We start from the raw sequence: 18,327 nt of genomic DNA on the forward strand, positions 1-18,327 counted from the left end.
CTCTTCTACCATGTTAAAAATACAAATTCCTTTGTGCTGCAAAACGAAGCTGATTTACATGATTTTGTTTTAAACTGTTGCTAAATGTTTATCTACACATGCTGTCAGAAATAACCTTGTTAAGAAGGTGAAGCTGGTGTCTCAGCAAATCAGACCCCTTGGAGAAGGCGTTGAATGGCCTGTGCCCCGTTTTCCTTTTTTCTCTTTCCGCACCATCAAAAGGAAAAGTGAGAAAATAGCAGAAACATTAGTTAAATCCTGAATTATACCCTATAACCTACAGGAATTATCTCACTACACTGAAAGCTGACACTATTTGTAGAATTTTTTGATGAAATAATTAGGATCCTGATTAATAAACTTTTGGCTAGGTTTACATCTTTAGCAAATAATTCTTTTAAAAAGACTTTAAGGGAGAAACAAAAGGTTGCTTTCAACTATTTATGGTTTACCTGACTTACCAGCACTGAAGACAAAAACTTTTAAAAATGGCTACAAATGCCTTGTTCACAAAAGACTTTATTATCTAGTGATGCAAACTGAGAACATACAGAAGCCTGCATGGTCCACTTCACATGCAGTAGAACAATCTCCACTTTACAATAAGTGAGTGTCAACTGTTTTATGCAATAGACAACACTTTAAAGTCACAGTCTTAAAGAAAAGCTTCATTTACAAAAGAAATAAAAGGTAAAGAAGCAATTACCGCTTTTAAAAAGCAGCTGCTTTGTTCAAGAGTGGAAGGTTTATGCCTGTATTGAAAGACAACATGATCACAAATGAAAACAATGAACAAATGAAAAACACTTTTACCATAAAGCAGTACACTTTCAAAATGACATACAAATAGTTAAAAATTTCATTATGTCATCTATCTAACTTTTAAATATGAGGACTTTCAGAATTAGGCCTCAACATTTGTAATTAGTAAATGAAAACTAAGCATTGTTTCTATGTCACTAGGAACTGTATTTAACAAAATGTATATATAAAGTCTATAGCAAGTTGATTTTAAAAAATTAAAGTTAATTAGAAACAGTACACTGAAGGCGCTTTATCCATCAAGCGCATACTCTTCCAATTTTTAATGTGATGAACAGAACAGAAATTGTAACTATGCCACAGTTGCAATGCCAAAAATAAAACAAGATCAATTATCACACATGCAGGGAATTCTGCCACAAAGCTAATATCCCTCATTTGTCAATTGTTCCAATAAAATAACATCTTAAAACACCAGTGATGTTGATGGTTTAGCTTACCTTCAGTGTACTGAATGTTGTACACAACCTGCTTTAAAAGGAGACCATCCCTGCAGGCAGGCTCAAGAAGGAACAGACCCCTTTCGGCACTGACTACCCCAAGGGCATGCTGCTGTGGCCTGCACACACACACCTAGGAAAACGTGAATATAAACAGCATTTATGCTGGCCATTATACTTGAAGACCAAAATGAAGCCAAGTCTGCTAAAAGTAAATCAACCACCCAGTATTTCTACTTATTTTATAACAGATGCTTCTGTCTTTTATGTGAACTGCAACGATATACATTAGCACTGTAATTTTGTGCAGTCTTGGCAGTTAAAACAGTTCTACAGTGAAACTTCACATAAGACACAAAACAGATTAACTAACATTTCTAAAAGAAATATCACCCTTGGTGTTAATTCAAATATATCATGCTTCCTCAAATTTGCTGGAGAAATATTTATAAGTTTATATACATTAATAAACTGCTGTGAAATTTCTTCAGTCTTTGTATTTAATTACTCAAACCCTTGGAGCTTCTTCATCTCGTTTAAATTTTTTCCTGGATAAAGGCATGCTGTAGGGCCTGGTTGATGCTAATTCGTTTAGCTGGGTCCAACATTAGGATCTGGTCCAACAAGTCCTTTAGCTGGTGTACTTTTTTACGTTGGTCTTCAGGAAGTCGCTGGCACCCAATCAAGTCAGCCAACAGGTCCTTAGTTGGATTAATAGTGCTCATGACAGTAACTTTCTCCTAAAAATAATTTAAAAAATACATATCTCTAAATAAAGTTACTAAAGGCATATAACAAATCAGACTGTTAGTCTACCAAAAATATTAATATACAAGAATATATTACCATCTACTCATTTAACTTTTACGTGGCTTCCTCTATCCTCCGCATTTTTTCAATAAGCAATCAAAAAACTTAAATGAAAAAGGTTAACTCCAAGTTAGCTATGATACTTTAAAAAAACATTTGTAATAATTTTGTAAAAATTATGACAACTGAAAGGAACTCTGAAACAGGTTAATTAAAATTTGAGAATTCAAAAACATTTTTAAGTAATTAAAAATAACACAGTAAATCCTTGCTTTGAATTGTACTTTCCCTACCCTGAAGTGGGAACAGACAAATATGAAAACTGGTTAATACCAGGAAGTGTTACTAAGTGCTCTGATAAAGTTAGGGACACATAATATAATGGGGCAAAAATAAAGTCCTTTCTTCAACCTAGAGGTTTTAGAAAGGTTCGTACAAAATGTGTGTTTCACCTGAGGCTTGAAGTTGAATAATTGTTTTTAGGGGATGAGGAAGAAAAGGAAGCAAGTAAGCTCAGGGTGGTGTGTGAACAAAGGCACAGAGGTCTGAGACGGCATTCCCTTTGGCTGACTGCCAAGTGTGGAACAGTTGGTTTTGCGCAGTACAGCGAAGTGAGGGGAAACTGTTGAAGATGGCAGAATCCATATCACAGAGGACTTAGTCTGTCATTCTGAGAAATTTAAATGTATTATCTTATAGGTAACAGGAAGCCAATGCAGGGAGAGTAAAACATGATCAGATTTGTTTTCAAAAAGATCACTATGACAGCTGTATGGAAGCTGGATGAGAGGCCAGACCAAGAAAGGGATCCAAAGGAGAAATGAGAAGGGCCTAAATATGACCTATGATAAAAATTAACTCATAAACATTTTAAAATCTCTTCATCTTTTTCATAACTTGATATATTTTATTCAGGAATTGGTCAATACAAAAAATAAGTTATTGTTAATGTTTTAAAATATTCAGAGCTCCTAGCCCAGTTCATTCTTTAATAACATCATTTAATATGGCACCATTAAAGAGACTTACTCTCTCTGTTACTTTATCAACTTCTATGTACATGAAGTTGAGGTTTTGATCAAAATGTTGGTCTTTGAATACACCTTTCCGAATCATCTGGAAATAAAACAAAAAAATACAAAACTTAAGTTTTGAACTACCTCGAAAGTCTGGCTTAACAATTTGATATATAACAAGTCACAAATATTTACTCTCTCTGGGTTTCTCATTTGAGCATAAAATTATTATATTTTCCCAGGCAGTGACTTAAACCAATTACGGTATCAACTTGTGCTTTCACTATGCCTAATTAAGGATTAAACAAAGACTTAAAATCATTTGTTCTTAGATAAGAAAACTATTACATAATTGGGGCCTTTTCTCTAAGCAGTTAAGAAACATAGTGACATTTTTAAAATTATGTTCGAATAGCCCTAAAGTGATACAGGTTAAAACAAATACTAACATAGCTAATTCCTGTGTAACTTACTCTAAACAAGTCCAACATAACATAAGCTGAAATCATGAAAGTCTAAAATATGGCCCCCAGACATTTTTATAAATCCCTTAAGTTCTTGCTTTGTGTTAAACAGAAATTGATATTACGGCCAAAGCATTATGGATTGAGTTTTATGTTAGAAAGATGTCATTTCAAGTGAATTTTCTTGGTACCTTCTTTTCCCAAATAACTTCCAATCTTTAATAAACTGACCACCATCAAGTTCCTCTTCCAATGTTCACCCACTACTTCTCTAACGACTGAGCCCTTCCTTACATCTAACTAACGTGACCTGCATCTTTTTTCATCCCAGCTCTCAAGCACTTTTGGTGCTGTTACCAATAGGGTGTGCTTCCAAGAACACTGCTGCTTCTGGAAGAACAGACACGTGAAACAGTCATTCATATAAGTATATGTTGCTTAACAAGTTTATGCTCATCAACCTTCTTTCTCAATTCCAATTCTACTCTAAAGTATAGGTCTCTACTGTCTGCTTAATTCAAGAGGGAAAAGAAAAGCACAAAGACAGACTTTGGAGGGAAGAAAGAAAACAAAAGTTCTCTTATTCTATTCTGATAGCTCTTGGCTGATTAGAACCAGAAATTGAGAAAGAGCTAAAGCAATCATAGCCACATACCTGCCTCTCTGACATTGTTTTACAGTCACTAGTGGTGCCAGCAATCCATCAGTCCAGAGGAAATTACTGCTAAGACATTGAAAAGACAAATGCTCACACTAACGTCCTACCTTATTCGGCATCTTTCCTTTGAGGTCCATGGCGAGCTTCAACATGTGGTTATTGGTTTTGCCAGGAAATAAAATTTTTCCAGTATAGAGTTCATATAAGGTACAACCTACAGACCACATATCTATACCATAGTCATAGCTTTTACCTATAACTGAAAACAAAATGGAAGTTTTAACCTATGATGATAAAACAATCAACAACTATTGATTCCCATTAATGGGGGATTAATTTAGTTTGAACTCTGTAACCACAATCTGAACACCTCACTTTGGCATTAGTTTCATGTTCTTTCCTATTAATTTTTAACAGAAACTCTTAAATTCTTAAAAAATGAGGGAATGGGGAAGGAACTGAAGGGGCAGAAAAAAATGTGTATTTCTTCTCTTTTTTCATTTTCACCTCTGGTGGAGGTGCTAACCAGCCTCAACCAAGGCAACATGAAGAGAAAAAACAAAGGTCCCACACAATTCATAAATTTGATAATCAGACCTTGAGTAATCAAGAGCAGTCTTCTAAAGTCGAGGATTTTCCACAACTGTTTTGCTACTCTTGCCAGACATGACCAAGACTCCTGTCACAACTACCATCATTCCACCTGAGGAGGATGAACTTGCTATGGTTCCCTTCCTCAGGAATGACTTCGTGCAGCTGCTGAAGTACGATGAAAACAGTACTTAGACATTCTCAATAAACTGTTTCCACCGCATATGGTGGCCCAGGTCAAAGGACATTTGAAGAAACTTACTGATTTCAGGAGCACGATAAAATCTACTGACAAGATAAGGCGTTATGTCATTATCCGCAACATGCGAAGCCGACCCAAAATCGCAGAGCTTTAAGATAGTTTTTGATTCATTAACCTGCAAAACATTTTATCATGAGTTTAATCCATGCCAGGAATAATTCAGACAATCAAATAAAAACAATTGGCTTTGAGAAGTTATTTCCAATACTGAGAACAAAGTCACTCATTTAAAAATTCCTTTTATAATTATTTTATAAGTCAATTTCCTTATCATGAAAATTAAGAGCTACCATGTATTTGATTGTAATTAGTAAAAGAACTTTTTCCAGTGAGGAAATATGGGCTAATACCAAGTAAAATTAATTTTAACCAATGCTATTTATAAAAGGGTGGGGTAGTAAAAGAAAAGTCTCACTGAAGCAAAGGCATCTTCTAAAATCCCCAGAATACCTGAATAAAGTCAAATTACTACTTAAAGAAACATGACAACGTTCATTAATAAGGGATCGGACTTAGATTAACTTTCAGTTGACTTAAGCTAACTTTCAGTTGCCAGAAAGTTGATGGCAATGAAAACAGATGGATGATTCAGATTAAATTTGGACCAAAAAAAAAACCCAGAACATTCTTCATCAGAAGCTGCCACACACCATCCCAAATTTAGCACACTTAAGTCTAAAAATTATTAAATCCCTTAAATATAAAGAAGGTATTAGTCAAGAAAATGTTAAATATGTTTGGCAAAACTGATAAACATGAACTCTATATTAGTCGTTTCTTTTTTCCTTTGTAAATACTTCAACATACACAGTAACAGTGACATCTGCTGAGAAAGGCTGGAGTTGCTCCCATGACTGCTGCCACTCATGAGTCAGAAGCATGTTCAGGATTAACAAGTGCAGATAATTCATATTCCAGAGTCCCTTCCCCCCTTCAAAAGAGACACACACAAATTCCGAGTTGGGACTTGAACTTGGCCTACTGTTCCCACCCAAAAGAAACATAACACTTGAAATAAATAGCCCTAGGCACACTCTACTGGGACAACATTAAGCTTGGTCAGTGTTACAGACTGGTCCCTTATAGATATCCACAGAATTAAGCTAATAATAGAAATGATTATTTTTAACTGCCACATCAATAAGCCTTCTCTTCATCTGGGGGAATCAAGAAAACAGGTATCTTCAAAAGGAAAAGGACTTTCAAAGCTTTTTAAAGTATAAACTGTACTCAGCTACTTAAGAATGCAGTTGCAATACCCAGAGAAAACCCCAGGACCATTTTAAAATTAGAATCTATCAGTGGAACTCTTGGGCTAGCTAAAATGCTGTAAGTAATAGCAGGGGATCCACACTTGGGAACACTTCAGTTTGGCTACACAGCTTCTACTGCCCGTAAGGAATATGGTACTTCTACCACATTGATGGCTGAAATCATCGGCTAAAAGATTTGGGTTTTCACTTAACAGCTCCATGTGGTCTCTGATGTCTATATCTTCCTTTATCAGGAAGATGGGAAAACATTCCGTGTCAGAAATCCATGTGAAAACCTATACTAGTTTAGCATCAACTCAAGGAAAAATGAAATTTAAGAACAAGAACTTCTAAGATACTGGCAAATGTCTTATTCTTTAATTTCCACGTGGGGTGGTTAAACAGATGTTCACTTTACTGTCTAATCATCTTTAAACTACGTATTTTATAATTCTTTGATATAGATGGTATATTTCACAATTTAAAAAGAAAAAAGTTGATGTAAAATCAACTTTGAAGCTTACTTAGGCAAGTCAACAATTAATTCATAACGTACCTCCCATTTCACTGTAATGACTGCTGCTCTAACCAAGTTATATTCGATATGTAATACATTATAAACGCAGACGAAACATATCAAAATGGAATGCCTCATTATTAATGTGGTAGTATGGAAGAAAATACTTTAGTGGTATCATAGTCTTCTTCAAGTGTGGAATATGTTATTGGAAGATGAGCTAGGAATTCCCCAAGTTGTGAACACGCCCCCAACTCTGACCACTACAGACTAATAGGGTGAAGAAATGGGAATGGGGAGGGGAGGAGTGCGTGCATAAGTCACTCCACTATGAGGATATATATTTCTCAATTTCAGAATCATGAATGTTGTGAAATCTGCATACTACCAGGGACCAGAAGCCCTTCGTTAGGAGAGGGCAAGACTGAAAGGGATGCCTTTCAATATAATGCCCAACCACAACTGAGCTTTTACTGTGTTTGCGCTCCCAGAAGTTACAGCTTCTAAAGCAATACAGAATAAAGGAAAAAAGAGTTACTCCTGGGGACCTTTAAACTCAACTCCAAGTATCTGTGTAAGAGGGTAATTCCCTTACATGTCCCTAACTCTATCAGTCTGTAAAATTCCATTAACTGTCCCTAATTCCATCAGTCTATAAAATTAGATAACAAAGAAGTGCAAACACTTATTTCAAAAAAGCAACATGTGCAGCACTTTTTTTTAGATACTACAGGAAGTCCATCATTACTACATTAAAGTATTCTTGGGATTTGTGTGTACTCTAAACCCATCAATCAGAAAGAAAAAATTGGGACAGTGACCTATTTCCTCTTTCTATATACTTTAAAACTTCATGACCCAATTTCCAAAAAAGTGAAAATTGGTAAAGTCATTTTGAATGAGAAATAAATACAGTGAACTTTTCTTCTAAGATGTCATTTCTAGAATAATACAATGGTAATCTCACATTACTCGTAAGAAGATACACAGATGTACAAGACAGCCTGACTGACTTACCAGGATATTGTCTGGCTTGATATCTGCATGCAGGATATTGCATCTTTTAAGGAGTTTCAATGCCAAGAACAACTGCTGACTATAGGATCTTACAGCTTTAATATGAAGACCAACATCCTTACCATATTTTTTTAACACCTCTCGTAAATTCATACTTTTAGGAGAGAAAAAAAAAAGTTAGGGGTTAGAATGCAAAATGAAAATAAAAAGGCAGAAAACTTTTAAGCATAAAGTAAAATCAAGTCAAATTACAATGAAAATGTCCTGTTTGATAACCACCCCCCCAAAACAAAGTTTGATAAATTATTCCACACTGAAATGAGAGCATATGAAATGGTGTATACATGACACAATTTTCCAAAACTCAATTTTCAAAACAAATAGAAGGAAAGATGTGCAATGGTAAAAATCATACTGATTTCAGAATGGGTTTACATTTGAAAGCCTAACAATGAAGCCATACTTTTGAAGATCAAAATCGTATTTCTAATTCCACTATTCCCTTTTCTTTTCAATTCTGGCTTAATTCTTCCTTGAAGTATTTAATTTTCAGAGAATCTTTCTGTTAAGTTGAAGGCTAAAAGCGATTAGTGCCTGGCACATAATATACAGTCTAATGTTTATTAACATTAATGATTGTCACAAAATCAGCTCTTATCCAAAAGTTAAAACAAAAACCAGAGCTAAATGGGGAAAAAAAAAAAAGAAAAACGGGGAAAAAAAAAACCACACCAAACACCTAGAAAATCGGTGCACAGGTTTTGACACTGTACCTGAGAGGTTCAAACACGAGGCAGAGATGTTGTTTGTGATAAAAGTGTCTGAAGAGCCGCAAACAATGAAATTTGTCATCAGGATCAGCATCATTAAGTTTTTTCAAGAATTCTAGTTCTTTTAAACCAGTTTTTTGCCTGGAACGAAAAAGAAAATTAGGTCAAAATGAAATACATTTGCTAGTTTCAGTCTGATGTATCATAGGTGATATGTTAGTTTGCATTTTTAAAGTAGTAATAAATCTGTTGAGAAATGACAAGTCTCTGTATCATTCACACAACACTTTAGACTTAACCAAATACTGTTTTCATGGAGTTAATTTCCAAAAAAAACCAACCAACAAAACAGAAACACTGAGGAACAAACCCAGCTTGCTTGAAGGCAAATCAATCTTGCATATTTTATGTCAAGTCTTATTGTATACAAGTCTTGGTTCCTTAAGAGTCTAATTAAGGAATGTCTTACCAAATTTTATTATTTGGTTATACTCTGAAATTCTAGTTATAATTTGTCAATAAGCTACATTTTAAAAAGTTAAGTGTTTATAATACAAAGGTTGGGGATTACCATCAAAACAAAACAAAAAGAATTTTCTAAGCCTCAGGCAACCTAAGACTTCAGTATAAATCTACCTGTCCTTCCTGGTATTTCAAAACAGATGGTAAGTTGACTTTAACACCAACTCAGTGTGTGGTATAAATTATGCTTTAAAACATATGTGTATGACAATTACCTTTATTAAATGAAAAAGGCACAACAGAGAAAAGATACAAATATTTCCCAGAACTATCTGATAAAGCAGTTTTCACTTTGCAGGCCACCATATGCTCAGTGACAGCTAATCAATATGATCCTTTTATTTCTCACCTCTGGTCTTGAGCTTAAGATATTCACAGCAAAAGATGGCCATAAGACAAGCAGTAGAAGGAAGGAGTCTAAGTTGATATTAGTGCACATAGTAGGTACTGAAATGCACTGAAATGAATTAAATACAAATCAGCCTATAGTTCTAGTACTTCACATATAACACAAGGCTATAAATTAAAAATTGAGTAAAAAAGAACTGCTTCTGTCATTTTTTAATTGCAATACTTGTTTTATACAGATTATTACACTTTTTAAAATGGCATTTAAAAATGTTCATTTGTGAATACCTGTGTTCCTAAAGGTTTCATCACATATTTTCCTGAACTTACATGAGCTCATTGTTTCTGATGATCTTTACAGCCACTTCCTGGTTGGCTCTTGCATTATCTCTGGCACGTACAACATTACTGAATACACCCTGTCCAGTGTAGCCATACACATTGTAGCGCTTATCTAGTACTTCACCTATGTTCACACCTAAAAACGTAAATTAAAAAATTAGAATTTTTTACTAAAACAGAGATGCATAGAATAAACCACAAGGTAGGAAACACAGTGCAGTTACTTTAAAAATGTGTCAAATCTGTGTGCTTGGTTTCCTAAATACCATGGAGAATCAAAGCCTTGCCTCACTGGTCTCTCTCTTTCACAACACAATTAAAGTTGCATGCCCACTTCCAATCATTACAAGGAGTTTCTGCTGTCCTATCAACTGCTGATGATTTTAACACTGAATAGAGATAAAATGTGCCTGCTGAAGTGTTTCCAACTTGTAGGCCTGCATGACAAATACTGCATGACTGCTATGCCAAGTTCCCTATGTGTTGTTTTTCTTGGCTTAAGATAAGCAAGTGACATACCTCATCCTCTGGAACATTATCTCATGGCTGAAAAGAACTGAACAGATTTCAGGTGCACATCACGTCTTTACCTGGCTTCAGTCTGTCATGTTTCTGAGCTCCTTACTGGAATACAATACGGGTTCAGCAGCTGCTGGATGTACCACACTTTTTAAGTGATGGCACCGTGATGTGACTTTCACAGTTCTTCAATGTGTGAGTGCATCAAGCAACATACTTTTACAAACTATTACAATGGACTCTAAAATAAGTAAGAATTGTGAACTTACGATAATAGCCTTCTGCATCAGTCCAGTTATCCCTGAGGTTGGGATTCTCTTTAAAATCTTTTCCAATGCCAGCAGCCCGAAGACGAGCACTCTGAAATTAAGGAGGCAACATGAGCTGTTTATCAACTAATCAGGCAGAAATTTAAAGCACTTTGTTTAAAACAAAAATGGGTGAAACCAGCTGTAATTTAATGGTAACATTTTTATGGCAAATTAAATAAAGTCTTATTATCACTCATGTAAATGTGACATAGATGAAACGTGATTGCCAAAATCTCTTGCATCACAAATCTCTTGCATTCACAACAATGCTCCCCCTCCCCCCGCAAAAAAAGAATTAAGCGAGTGTCTTCAAAAACTTTTAGGAATATGACTAGAGCATTATAAATGAAAATAAAAACTTAAACTACACCTATTTTCCCATAACTAATGATAGAGGAGGACAAAAATTACAGATGGGTGTTCAGTTAATAATCAGTGTCCAACTCTCTCTCTCTTTCCTACTAATTTTCACGTTTCTTTTATTGCCTTGTCCATGTAACCACCCCTTGCTTTTCTTCCCATATATGCATGAAATGTCACTGGCTGGACTAGCTGAGTCTGTGTGGGAAATTTAAGAGTCTCTGATACTTCTGAAGAGTCTTTATTGAATATCACTCTCCATGGTACCCAGAAAATCATTCAGTATTATGCAGACAAATGATGGCTCAATAATTATTTCATCCCTTCTTAACCCTTTTTTTGGGGGGGTGTTCCTGTTCCAAAATATATATATGTGACACATTACTTAAGCCAATTACCAATGTCTGCTGAATTCTGGGCACTGATTGCTTATCTTATTCCATTTTTAATTTCCCTGTTAGTATGTTTCTCCTTCTCACTTCCCCTTACCAAAGCTTCCTTATTTTTCATGTTCTCTTAAATTTATAATGAAAGTGGTCTCATACTTTCATTAGTTTTTAAGACTTTTTTAAGAAAAGGCACTGATAAAAATCGCTAACAGACCAAAATTTCTTAACCCTCTCCTTATAACATTTTCAACTCTTCAATGAATTAGGCTCCAAATCATTAAGTTCTCCATCACCTACAATATAAAAGCCCAAAGTGAGCTTTGTTCTAATAAAAGGTCTGGAAACTACTGACATCATCTTGTCTCATCTATCATTCATACACACACACACACACACACAAAGTTTGTAAATCCAAGAAAAGTTGTTTCACAAAAGTACACGTTTAAGTCATTGCGTTTAATTTTTACAAAGCTCTCAAAGTGTTCTGCTGTACTTATTTTAAAATTTGACTGAATTTCAGACTTTGAAAAGTTGCAAAACTAGTACAAAGTTTCCAGATACCCTTCACCCAGACTGCCCAACTGTTAACATTTATTAATTTGCTTTATTCTCTCTCTCTCTCTCTCTCTCTCTATATATATATATATATATATATATCTGTATGTGTTTATATCTACCTATCAACAAATACATATTTGTTATATATACTTTTTGTGTTTTTATGACAAAATTACTTACATCAAAATATGCAGCAAACATATCATCAGATTCTGTAAACATATCAGGTGCCAAAAGCTTCTTCTGCGATGAACCTTAATGAAAATTAGCATTAATATTTGAAAAATGAAGAGATACAAATTAAAGCACAAATAATAAGTCAATGGAAAATCACTAATAGCAATTCAAATCTTTCTTCCTCTTGCACATCAGTTTTTCATTAACACCCAACTTAAAATCACTTTATAACACTTAAGATATATAAAGCTATCCACTTTTTATTAAAGGGTGCATTTCATAAAATTGAAAGACCTAATATTAATTATTTCACCAATGTTAAATTAATTTGCTAATAGCTACACAATTATTATGGAGTAAAACAAAAAAGCTCCTCTTTAAAAAAATTACATTTCTAAATTGCAACTTAAATCTCAAAAGTTTAATATCCTCACTACAGACATAGATCTATACGTATTTCTCTCCTAAGAAGTCCAATAACCACATAAAAAACTGGGCAAAAAAAGCTAAAAAGTTCCCAGAAAAAAAAGAATGCACATTAAAATTGCAATGAAATACTGTATTTCTTCTATGAGACTGGCTAAAAACCCGAAAGTATAACAACATTCTGTTAACAAGGCTCTGGATAAACAAGTACTCAGACATTGCTTGTGGGATGGCAAAAATTGTGCAACCATTATAGTGGGGAATTTGGAAATATATAGCAAAACCATATATTCATTAACTCTTCTGACCCAGCTATCCCACTTCTAGGAAACCATCTGAAAAACACAGTAGCAAGCATAAAAAATGATGTAATGTACAACACTATTATAACTAATGCTCCAACTGGGCACTCCAAGTTCCACTATTAGAAGACAGATTAAATAAACTGGCACGTTAATTACACTGAACTAGTATGCAGCTGTAAAAAGTAATGAGTTTGTATAGTATGCTTTTTTTGTGTGCCCATGTAGGTAGAACACAAATACATACACAGGAAATATGTTAATAATTTTAAAAAATCCAGAAATTAAAAATGAAAAGCAAATGAAAATAAACCTAAACCTATTACACTAGCAGTGTAACCACACAGGAGAATTATTTCAAATGACTTTAAAACACATTTAAGAGTTTATACCTTGGAATGCATCCTAAAGACAAAAAGAACCATTAAATTTCAAATTGCATTCAGATTTAATTAAATCATACTGACAACTGTGTATGAAAATTTCAAAATAATAACCTAAGTTACCGTGTTATCGGAACAAGTTTTTCACTGTAAAAGAAACAGATATATAAAATCTAAAATTAATAAAAACCCCACAATCTCACATTTTAACTGGCAATAACAGCATGAGCTCCTCCTTTCCAAAAACGTATGTATTTCCTAGCCATGTCCACAAAAAAGGCCAAGGAGTAATGGGTACCTCTAAGCACGCTGTGATCTCTAAATGGTGTTTCCTAATAACTGGAACCAGGGTTCCTTGGAGCAATTGCTGATCTGACTGTCATAAAAAAGGAGTCAGCTAACTACAAGCTGGGCCAAATTTGGCCCTTGTTTATTTTTGTATGGCCCATCTGTACACGTTTAAATGTTTGGGGAAAAACATGGAGATTTTATGACTCGTGAAAATTTCATAAAATTCAAATTTCGGTGTCCATATACTTTTTTGAGGAACACAACCATACTCATTCATCCATGCTGGTTATGGCTGCCTCTGCACTACAACAGCGGAATTCAGTAGTTGGAACAGAGGAAAAAAGTCTCAAATAATTACAAAAGCCTAAAATATTTACTATTTGACCTTTGACAGGCAGAAAATATTCCAATACTGATCCAGAAAGTAAAAAAGCAGACTACACAGTATGGGTCAAAAGACATTAAAAACCACTTAAAAGGGCTCTCTCCGTGCCTCAGCTGAAGAGAGAACAATCTGAGCTTCAAAAAGAAAAATGCTAGAAATGGATTGAAACACAAGAACAAAACAATATCAACTAAAACCCAAGAAAAACAACCAAAATCTCACTGGTCATCTGTGGAGGTTGCTAGGGCATCAACTCTGTTCTATGCCCAAAATTGGTCAATAAAGGAAGATAATCAAGCATTTACCATGCCTGTCCTGTATAAATGACATTTTGGGGTGACCAAAGAATGGAAAACACGACAGGCACACACCACATGCTACCTGATGTGACGCAAGTACACACCACCGCTTATGAAAAATGTTTGCCAAAAAAAATTAAACCTAAATCTATTGAAGTCTCTAACACTAAGAAATACTGAAGATAGAGGAAATAAGATAAAAGACACAAGAATGCAGTCAGAAAGTCAGAAAAGAAGTTTGCAGGACACATGACTCTGGTCTCTTCAAAAGTAAATGGCAGGGGGAGGATGAGGAAAGAAACTATTAAGACTCAGAAAGACTTAAGAGATATTCACCCCCAATACAGTTTGTGCATCTTATTTAGATTGTGATTCAAACCAACTGTTAAGTCTTTAACAAAGATACAAATGGAAATATTTACAGATGAAATGAAAACAATGGCTAGGCTGTGCTTTAAAATACCCTAGCAAGCAAAACAAAAGATAATGAGTATGTGGGAATTCAATATACTTTTCCGATTATATAACTAATAAAACACATTTTTAGAGAACATTCACTGGGATCCACTGAATATTGTATTACTATTAAGATTAGCAGGAGCCACATTCCTAGTCCCTTTTACTTTCCCCATCCCAAAATAATCTCTCATTATGAAGTTTACGGAGCTAAAAATTCAGAGAAAAGCATGGTCAGAACAAAAATCTAACTTACCATTATTTTGTTCAACTGTCATTAGATTATGCTTGGCTTTTACCGAGGCCTCAAATGTATCAACATTTTCCCGTTCATACTCTTTAACATCAGCAGCTACCCTTTCCAGAATGTCGTCTGGAGAAGGTGACCGTGTACGAGTACTGCTCTGGGGGCTGCTTGGTTCAGATGGCACAGACATATTGCTATCTTCAGCAAGATATTTATATTTCTGTAATAATAATACATTATTTTCATAAAATTTGATGCTATCTAAATGCATTTGCTTAGAGGTGCTGCATTAAAAAGTTAAGAGTCAGATAAAATAATGTTAAACCTTTTTTAAAGGTACTGATGCCTTGATTCAGATCCACAATCCCTTATACAGAATTCCAAAATCCACGAAACTCTAAAAGATGTTTTTATGTATGGTGTACCTTCATTAGGTGGCAAAATCTGACCAGAGCAGATGCGACACTATTTATAGTTTACCTCCTCAGCGTGAACATAACATGCCTCACTGCAGAAACACTAACATATTTGATGATGGGGTAATGTTCTAGACCCCACTAATAGGGTTAATACACACAGATACCTTTCTAAAATTCAAATATTACTGAGTTCTGAAGCACATTTGGCCCCAAAGCCAAATGAAGATAAAGGATTGTGGACCTGGGCAAGAACAAAAAAAGATTCAAGCAAGTTTTAAGGGATCTCAGTTTAATAACAATTTCATCAGTGCCCCAGAAAGTTAAGTTTCCTCTGGAATTCCCTACAGCCTCTGGTGATTCAAGTTCTCCCTTCACTCTGACATACAACTACCTAATTTATGGTTTGCTATGTGTATTTAGGTGAGCTGCCACGACTGTCCTGTCCCTTTGTCTGCTGTCCTTATAGCACCTAAACATTTTTCACGTCTTTCAGAATTCTTCCTTCCCATCATTAGAAGAAATTCTAATAATGATGAGAGAAGGCACTCTACAGGGACTGCCATCCACAAAAGATCTAGTGGCCATGGCTTTATCCCAGGACAGCCAAGGAAGAACTGACAATCTCCCAATGCAGCGAACCTTATCATTAAATGATCTTATCAACTATGCATAACACCCTTTCCCCACCTAATTTTTTAAATTGCATAGCTCTAAACTAGTCTTAAAATTATTTTTGAAATGTTCCAGTTAAACAATCACATTTGCATTAGAAAATTTGCCATTTTATTAGACATTAAAATGTTTGATTTTTTTTCCCCCAAAGTAACAGGCATAATTTATGCTAAACGAAATTCCTCCAATTTATTCTATACTCATTTATGAGGGCTTTTCTGTTCAATTAACTTAAAAAAAGCAAATTACAAATTTTATGTCTTAGAAAAGAGGTTTATATCAGCATCCTATGCATAACAAAAAGGGCAACCATTTCAATTTTATTAAGAAACTATCATTTTTCAAGACCTATTAAAATCGTTACCACTATCACTTCTTTGTTAAAATAAAAAACCTTTATCTTACTAAAATAGTGATTATTTAAAGAGTGAAGAAAATTTTACTAAAATCCCATACCTGAACAATTGCTTGCCTTTGTATCCTTCTCTGTTCTATCAGGGCCTCTTCATCTTCTTCCTCTACATCAAAGTCTTCAAGGCTTATAAAAAATAAAAATAAAAAATCACACATACATGTAATTAATTTCAAATATCCTTAGAGATTCCAAAATCATAATTTTATGTTTTAGAAATAAAAGCTGGAAAACCTAAGTCACCAGTAATTTCAAGCAAGTTTTAAGCCATCTTACTCTCTTTATCTCTCTTTCTAAACTGTCTCCATGCCTGGTTTGGAATGCTGGCAAGTAACTTAACCTTCTGTCTCATTCTTCTCACCTGTTTCATGGCACCAAAACTGGGAACAAAAGAAAGATCCCTAAATTTAAAAAATTTCATCACTGGCTCTGCCATGACCTTAATATTAGTAAAATTATTTCACCCCTCTACTATCAGTTTTCACACCTACAAAACAAGAGGGACAGACAAGTAAATTTCTGAGTTACAGAACCCTTTGAAAGCTATAGTTCTTTCCCCCATCAAAAATGCACATGTAAGCATTTGCATACAGTCTGAAGGGGAATGTGGCTCTACTTCCAAACCCTGCCCTAGACTGGTCCCAATTGTCCACGAAAGAACTCCTCCACAACCTGTAGGATCTCTGCAGGAGCAGCCTTTGCTATGATCTGCTCAATGTTCACTGCAGAAGAATAAGCAAACTGCACTCTGAAGGTGTCAGATTCGATGCACGAAGTGTGATCAAAAACTTTGGTGACTGTTTAAAAAAGTGATTACAGTGAAAGACACATTGCATTAATCCCCCTCAAAATACTCCCCCTCACTTCAAACACACTTATCCCATTGTTCTTGCCACTGTCTGAAGCAGTTCTGGAAGTCCTCTTTTGTGAGTGTGTTTAGTGGCGCTGTCATGGCTGCCTCTATTTCCTGAATCATTCTGACTATGGGAAGAGCCGAAGTCACACAGTGCCAGATGCGGTGAATAAGGTGGATGAGGACACACTGTAATGTTTTTATTTGACAAAAATTGTCATATACCAGAAGTGACATGTGACACAGAGCATTGTCATGATGATTATGGCACACTTCAAAACATACCTCTCAACCGTAGCTCACACCCGACTGACTACACCGAACAAGCTGAAACTTGTCACACAGTTACTAAGGTTCAATGTGCCACTTCCCAGATTGAAGATCTCTGCCTTTCCGTTGGATGGCACTTGGTAGCAGCATTCACCGTATTTTATAAACACAACAGAAAGACTCGCGTCACACATCACTTCTGGTACAGGAATTTCTGTCAAATAAAAACACTGCAGTGTGTCCTCATTCACTTTATTCACCGGATCAGGCACCATGAGACTTGTGGCTCTTCCCCAAAGTCAGAATGATTCAAGACATCGAGGCAGCCACGACAGCACAACTAAGACACACACAAAAGGACTTCCAGACTGCTTCAGAAAGTGGCAAGAACAATGGGATAAGTGTGTTTGAAGTGAGGAGGCTTAATGATAATGTATCTTTTACTGTAACAATTTTTTTTATTTAAAAATTCACCATATCTTTTGATCATACCTCGTATGACACATTTGTCCTACTCAATTTTCTTATCACTTAGTTCTTTAATCAGGATTTCCTGTTCTTAGCACTACTGACATTTGACAGTTCATTGTGGGGAGCTGTCATGTGCACTGGAGGGTACTGAACAGTATCCCTGGCCTGTAGCCACTGGATGACAACATAAAGTCTTAGACGTTGCCAAATGGGGAGGTGAAATCACCCCCTTTTTGAGAACGACTGCTCGAAATAAGTCTTATTTATTTTTAAGATGTTCCATTTAGATAACTAA

General features: G+C 35.2%; 1 protein-coding gene across 8 annotated transcripts in view; it reads right to left on the reverse strand.

The window, feature by feature from the left end:
* Positions 1-501: 501 nt before the first annotated feature.
* The window catches only part of PRP4K (pre-mRNA processing factor kinase PRP4K), a 34,166-nt gene continuing 16,340 nt past the window's right edge, over positions 502-18,327 (reverse strand). The window contains exons 5-17 of one of the 8 annotated variants that reach the window (XR_012497345.1): positions 16,483-16,564; positions 14,945-15,155; positions 12,150-12,223; positions 10,621-10,711; positions 9,821-9,968; positions 8,624-8,761; positions 7,851-8,004; positions 5,871-5,994; positions 5,064-5,178; positions 4,318-4,469; positions 3,102-3,188; positions 1,263-2,002; positions 707-752 (exon numbers count right to left, since the gene is read on the reverse strand). Coding sequence is in view for 3 of the 8 variants with exons in the window: in XM_019752368.2 (XP_019607927.1) it covers positions 1,799-2,002; positions 3,102-3,188; positions 4,318-4,469; positions 5,064-5,178; positions 7,851-8,004; positions 8,624-8,761; positions 9,821-9,968; positions 10,621-10,711; positions 12,150-12,223; positions 14,945-15,155; positions 16,483-16,564 (1,456 nt within the window). In the remaining 5 variants the exon portion in view is untranslated. Of the gene's footprint in view, positions 2,003-3,101; positions 3,189-4,317; positions 4,470-4,813; positions 4,970-5,063; positions 5,179-5,870; positions 5,995-7,850; positions 8,005-8,623; positions 8,762-9,820; positions 9,969-10,620; positions 10,712-12,149; positions 12,224-14,944; positions 15,156-16,482; positions 16,565-18,327 lie in introns of those variants that run through there. The other 7 variants (XR_012497341.1, XR_012497344.1, XR_012497342.1 and 4 more) reach the window with 7 other exon arrangements.

This window comes from Rhinolophus sinicus, linkage group LG06 (assembly GCF_036562045.2).
Source record: "Rhinolophus sinicus isolate RSC01 linkage group LG06, ASM3656204v1, whole genome shotgun sequence".
NCBI classification, from domain to species: domain Eukaryota; kingdom Metazoa; phylum Chordata; class Mammalia; order Chiroptera; family Rhinolophidae; genus Rhinolophus; species Rhinolophus sinicus.